Source organism: Onychostruthus taczanowskii, unplaced genomic scaffold (assembly GCF_017590055.1).
Source record: "Onychostruthus taczanowskii isolate IOZ18803 unplaced genomic scaffold, ASM1759005v1 scaffold61, whole genome shotgun sequence".
Classification (NCBI taxonomy): Eukaryota; Metazoa; Chordata; class Aves; order Passeriformes; family Passeridae; genus Onychostruthus; species Onychostruthus taczanowskii.
In genome coordinates this window covers 2,414,545-2,421,199 of record NW_024503790.1, presented here as the reverse complement: position 1 = coordinate 2,421,199, position 6,655 = coordinate 2,414,545, and the positions used below count along the sequence as shown (strand labels likewise).

General features: G+C 38.2%; 1 protein-coding gene across 1 annotated transcript; it reads right to left on the bottom strand.

Moving 5' to 3' along the window:
- Positions 1–747: 747 nt before the first annotated feature.
- LOC121344078 (arylacetamide deacetylase-like 4) lies at positions 748–6,655 on the bottom strand. The gene is made up of 4 exons (XM_041419757.1): positions 6,500–6,655; positions 3,872–4,088; positions 2,715–2,778; positions 748–1,525 (listed from the first exon to the last, which is right to left on the bottom strand). Exons 1-4 carry the CDS (start codon positions 6,653–6,655, stop codon positions 748–750), a joined length of 1,215 nt encoding a protein of 404 aa, XP_041275691.1.

Genomic DNA, 6,655 nt, shown 5'->3' with positions numbered 1-6,655 from the left:
TCTCAATCATTATCCTTTCTCCCCAATGGCACTTGACACTGTCCTTCAAAGGGAGAGTCCTTCCTGCATCAGCACTGTGAGCCTACACTTTGTAAAGGAACTGATATTACTTTATATTCCCATGTATCTATTGCCTTTATATAAAATGCATATGCATGATTTTTTTTAACAGATGTTGTTTCCTTTAACCAATACTTGTTATAACATCTGTAGTTCCAGGACTGCCCTTTCTCTCTCTTCCTCTCCTTCTCTTCCCCTTCTTTCATTTCTGTCTATGTTTACATTTTTCCTGTTACATTCATTTCTCTTTAAGCTTGTCTCAAATTGAGCTCTCACCAGATACAGGCTTTCTTAAGTCTTTGACCATACTCTTTATGTACCTGTAGATTCACACCCTCTTACCTGCCCCAGGTTGTTTTCATATGTGGTTTGTGTTCTAATAGTACCAGAACTTTACTGAACCTGACCACATTGCAAACCCCATGCTATAAGGATGAGATCTTTAATAGCTACAAGAGAGAACTGAAGAGCTGGCAGAGGAAAGAAATATAAATTCACCTGATTTTCTCTCCTGAGAGAAAATTAAGCAAAGACCATCATGCAATCAACTTAGTGGGTAAAAAGAAGACAGATGCAGTGCAGAAATTTAAGGTGATGATTTAAGGAAAGGAAAATTGAGGCTTTTTAAAAATACGTTTGTAAGCAGAAAGAGATAGGAATCAGGAAAAGAAAGCAAGAGATGGAATTTTACATCAGTCTTATAAAATTGACTATCTTTTCTAGGCCTTTAGTTCCTGAACAGAATCGTAGCAGCCTACCAAAAAGTGCTAAGAACAGTATTCCATGGAACCCCTCTTGCAGATGGCACCAGGTCACTTTTATACCATGGTCCTCCAGTCGTTTCTTGTACAGCAATCCATCATCTCTAAGCACATCAAATTCACAGGTTAAAATGAAAGTCTCAGGAAGCTGAGCAATAACACTGTCTTCAGCCAACAGTGGTGAAAAAACAGGCTCCAACATGGCCTCAGCCACTTCACAGATTTCTTTTGAGGGTAGATATGTAGGAGGTGGTTTGTAACCTCTTGTTTTAAACTCATGAGGGATGTAGTCAGGACTCACCCACTTCTGATATTTCAGTCTCCGATCTTCTGAAATATGGCAACCTTTAAAAAATTCTTTGATGAGGCCCAATTCCACATTAACATATTTCAAGCCAAGAACAAGGGTTCGTTCCTTTAGCAAAATGGGGACTCTCTCATTCTGCTGATAAGAAGGCAAATTGAAGTCCACACACTGCAGAAAAGGATATATTAGGATTTGTGCTCTCAGCTTTGGGAGGTCTCTTCTGTTCACCAGTGCTTGGGCAACAGCAGCAGTGAGTGTCCCTCCGCTGCTGTCTCCACAGATGACAACGCGGGAAGGGTCAACTCCATGGTCTTGTGCAGTCCTCAGAAAGTGGATGGCAGCAGTGAGACAGTCCTCAAACTGGGCTGGAAATGGGTGCTCAGGAGCTAAACGATACCTAAATAGGAGTGAAAGTGTTTTAGCACAGTCGTTTCTAGTGAATGGGCCCAATGAAATCTTGTCATTCATTTATTTCTCTCAAAAGACAGGAAAATACTCTGCGATTATAATTGCAGCAATAGAATTTATCCAAATTAGTGCTTTTGATGTATTATTTGCTACTGTTCATGTTTGGGAGAGTCAGTACACTGTTCTACCTTTGCAAAATATTTCTTTACATATCTTGTAAGTGACTGAAGGCACATGAGAGTTATTTTGGAATTAGCCGGCAAGGCAGGTGTGTCAATCAGTTATCATTAATTCCAATTAGAAAATGAACATTTAACAACAAATTGTTAGAGAATATGAGCTTAAAAATTGATAATGAAAATCTGAAAGGTTTTCAGTGTTCTGGAAGCTGAATTCATTAAACAGAATCAATGAGTTATTGGTTCTTCAAGTATTTTAGGATATAAATAGCAATTAATGCAATTGTAATCAACTCTTTTCCTGAACTTTTAGGCATTGTTTCTTTTAAAAAAGTATTACGGCTCATCAGAGAAATATTTTTAATGGTCATCTCAGGTTGACTGCAAGTTAAATGTGGATTTCCTGCTTCCATTTCTTCATGCAAATGCATCATGCCTGCAAGTATAACTTTCTGAAGAATTTAAGAGTCACGGAAGAGGTTCAAGAGTCAGGGTTCAAGAGTCAAAGTTCAAGAGTTCAAGAGTCAAGTCAGTCAAGGCTCAAGAGTCAACAGAGTCAAGTGTATAGATTTCTTTTGAGGGTGGATATGTCGAGCTTGGTTTGTAACCTCTTGTTTTAAACTCAGGAGGTTCTTGTGTTTTTCAGAATTTCTAAAATGAGTATTTGGTATTCTGGGCAACTGTACTTTCAAAAGAAACAGTTACACTTCAGGCTTTCAGCCTAAGGTGGTTTGAATATGGCTCTAGAAAACAAAAACATCCTCATGTCTTAGTGCTAGCTACAAATTATAAAATTACTGTAATGGATTTCATTTGGAAATAAACAGTTGGGGATTAATTGACTAATTCCTCCTGAGAAGAATTAGTGCTGGTGAATTAGTGCTGGTGAATTAGTGCTGGGATCTTTGAGTATGGGTACTGAATGTACTTCACAAGGAGCTTGAGTGCAGTAAAGGCTTGCCAGCCTAGGGTCAGAGAGTCTGGCCTGGGTGCACTCACCCTACACACACCACCACTGAGTTGGTTTTCCTGCAGAAATAGCGGCACGTTCTTTCGTAGGCCCCTACAAAACAAAACAGTTCACTGCAATTATAACTTGCTTTAAAAATAAATGGAATTAAAATATACTGAAATTCTTATCTCTCTTGCATGGTTAATGCTACACAACATGTGTAGCATGTGGCATGGTCTGGTCTGGGCATTGCTCACCATTTCCTTCACCATTCACCCTTCCAGCTGTGAGAATTTTCTGGCCGGTAAGAAACCTAGAATTTAAACCAGTGAATTGTTTTGGTTCCCTCTTTGAGAAGTTACAGACAGCACCACTGCTGCCACTTTTAAAGTGATCCTGAAGGGGAGAAATTGTTTTAAAAAACCCCAAAAAACAAAAAATCTGCTAAACCCAGTACAAAAATATTTCTTGTGCATGAGGCATCATCTCATCTCTTTCCCATTCAAATTCCAAAATGTGTTTTTCCTTGTTTTTCCACTATAAAGACAGACAGCACAATACACACATAAAAGCTTGCACACATTTGTGAACAAAAAATGGGTGCTTTAAATAAGAAATAAAATTCTAATGAGATTTTCTACGTTTCTCATAAGCATAAAGAGGAAGAAAATAGATATTAAAAATGATCAGAGACTATTCTAGATATGCAATCTATATAAAGACAATTTAACATTATGCCTATTGCATGTAAGTAAATTGATTCTGCTGTCCTGAATTTTTTTACATCTATAATGTTAAACCTACTAACTCTTGTAATTTAAGATATACCAAATCAGATCAGAAACTCTGTGGTGTGTGGTTGTGGAGTGTCCCTCACTGGGGATATTCCAGAGCTGTCTGGACACAATCCTGTGCCCTGTGCTGTGGGATGATCTGCCGGAGAAGAGAAGTGGGACCAGATGTCCCACTGTGGTCCCTTCCCTGACCCGTTCTGGATGTAGTTATAGCTCACATTATTTATGTTACTGTGGTCCCTTCCCTGACCCGTTCTGGATGTAGTTATAGCTCACATTATTTCTGTTACTGTGGTTCCTTCCCTGACCCATTCTAGATGTAGTTATAGCTCACATTATTTCTGTTACTGTGGTTCCTTCCCTAACCCATTCTGGATGTAGTTATAACTTGTATTATTTATATTACTTACGGATACTTCCAAACTGGCCAACTCCTCCATGAAAATACAGAATTCCCCTTCTTTGGTTATTGTTTGATGTTTTTAGCTGGTAAATTCTCACTTCAACCCTTTCAAACCTTAAGTCCTTGATAAGAAGACTTGTATCCTTAAATGGTGGTATTGTGTCCATCATAACCCTGAGGAGATGGACCTCTGAGATTATACCTACTTTGTCCAAAAATGTTGCCTGGTGATAAAAGAAACCACAAGAGACCAAATTAGTGTAAATTTCTATCTCACCTGGAGATTGATAATGAAAAATTTTAAACTCCATGGTCAATTACTCCAAGTAGGAAAACAATCAAACTATTAATAGTAGATAAAAGGTGTCAAATACTTCACCTTGTCAGGTGTTTCAGTAGCCATGTGCCTGAACAAAATACAGAGAGAGTAGTTACAGTATTTTAAACTTTAGCTTTGGATGAATAAACATAGCCAATACTTTTGTTTCCCAAACTCACACTATGTTTAAACTTACAGGGAAAAAAAAATCCATTTCATCTACCACATCTCTGTCCTCCTGACCAAGAATAGCTTTGAACCCTGGCTTGATCTTCTCACAGCCCACTGATTCTTACTTAAACACTCGGGCTAAAATTCTGATGTCACTGTGGGCTCATCTACTCCATTGCACCTGCATGGCTTTAAGCTGTTTCACTTGTAGGCTGCTCAAGATGAAAAATATGAGGCAGTATCACTGTATTTCCACTATATTGGATTCAATTTTGCACTACTTCCACAGCAGACATCTCTAATGAGTAATTCAGTTTGTTGTGCTGCCATTATTCATTCATATGCATTTCAATGAAAATTATACATATAAAGGTCTGCACTGCATAGATCTTAAAGAGCTGCCCTTCTGGTTTCCATCTCATATTTCACAGACCTCATGTGGCTCAGAAACATGATCCTGTTAAATTTGGTGTAGGTAGCCTGTTTTAGGTCATCTCAAGAGCTGATCCCATATACAGGAAGGATTGTCTTGTGGCAAAGTTATAGTATCATATCAATTCCTTCTATAGAACTCCTCGTCCAAATCCATGGGAAAAGAACTTATTTATTCTTCAATTTCCCTCTGGTACTTTCTTTCCTCACACTAATACTTTTGTAACAGTAAAGATTAAACCTGCAGTTAGCTATATCTGTATGGAATATGGAGTTCATCTGTCTTGAAAATAGTAAAAAAAGGAGTCCTAGGAGACCTTACCAACCACAATGTTTTGGTATTTCCTTTTGTCCCAGCTGAACACTGGATATATTGTACACTTTAATTTTCCATGCAGCTTTGACTTCATGGCTTGTGAGCCCTTGAAAGAATTTGGCACAAGTAATTTGCCCAACAGCCATAGCAGGAGTTGCTACATGACTTGAACGCTACTTGCATTTAAACTTTGGTTTAACCCTCCATTAATCCTTATCTCTCTGCTCCTTTCAGGCAGTGTGTGACAGTGCCAAGGGCCTCTCACTGGCCAGCAGAAAGGATGCAAAATTGTAAGATCAGAAGTTAAAAATCACATAAATCACCAGTAAATTTCTAAATTCTGGAGTTTCACTTTTAACAAATTAATTACACAAAAATAAAACTTCAATGGATAAAGAGTAATCACACAGGTTATACACTGTATAATACTTGTAAGAAAATTGACTTCAATTTCTATCTTATTTTTTCGGTTTGCTGTCAAAGCAGTGTTGAGGCCTGGGTGTGGCACCAGAGACATAGTGAGTCACCTTCTTGGGAGCTCACTGACTTCAAAGAAAACTTATTTAGCAATGGGGCAGGGAAAGAAAGGAAGAATTAACAGCATTAGAACATAGAATTGAAGTGAAATGTAATGCACAAGCCAAAGAGACTGAACATTTTTTTTTTTTTTCACAATTTAAACAACTAAAAGAAGCTTAGTCTAGGTATCACAGAAGGGTTTTTTAAGTGACTGGGGCAACAGTTAATTCAGGACAGGATGATTGATGAAGCAGAAAGACAAGTGTATGTCATGTTTTAGTTTTGAAAAGAAGCAAGGATGAAAAGCGAGGAAGAATCAAAAATGTGCCAAAAACAATGACACAGAAAGTCACTTTAGGTATTACGTGTACTGTCTCAAAGAAGAAAGTTGTTCAGGCATATTGAAAGGCAAATGATGATGAATGTGGCAGCTCTTCAGATGCCTCAGGAGGAGAGTGACAGGGTTGTAGGAGAGAGCTGAGATCACAGACATCGTTTAGCTGCTCACTCTGTAAGCAAGCACAGTGTTATACAGAGCAGAAATTCCACATACACAAGGCAAGTTACCTTCTAAGCCTTCCAGCAGTGCCTTGGGGCAGCAGGCATGAAAAGCTAAAACACAGACTGTCAGAAAAAAAAATGGGAATTGCACAGTCTGCCCAATTTTATTTTTCACAAATATTGCCTTTGGTGCTGTATAGCAAAGAGGGGAGTCCGTTATGCCCAGCACAGCTGAAGGAATCTGCTTACATCACCTAATCAGTCCAGTTGCATATTTGCAATTTATTTAAACACTGATTCTAAAAGACATCACCAAACCATCATCTCTCCAACAGAAATAGAATTAAAAACTCAAGCTTTAATTAAGTTTAACTTACCAGACCAAGCCCAAAGTTCATGATGTAATGAAGAAGATAAAGCTTTTGTCGCTCACTGATTCCATGAGGAATTTCTGCTTTGGGGTGTTCATAATAGAAAGAAATTGCCACAATAGCAGTCAACACAGTGAGAAAAATGGCCAGGAGAAGTTCCAT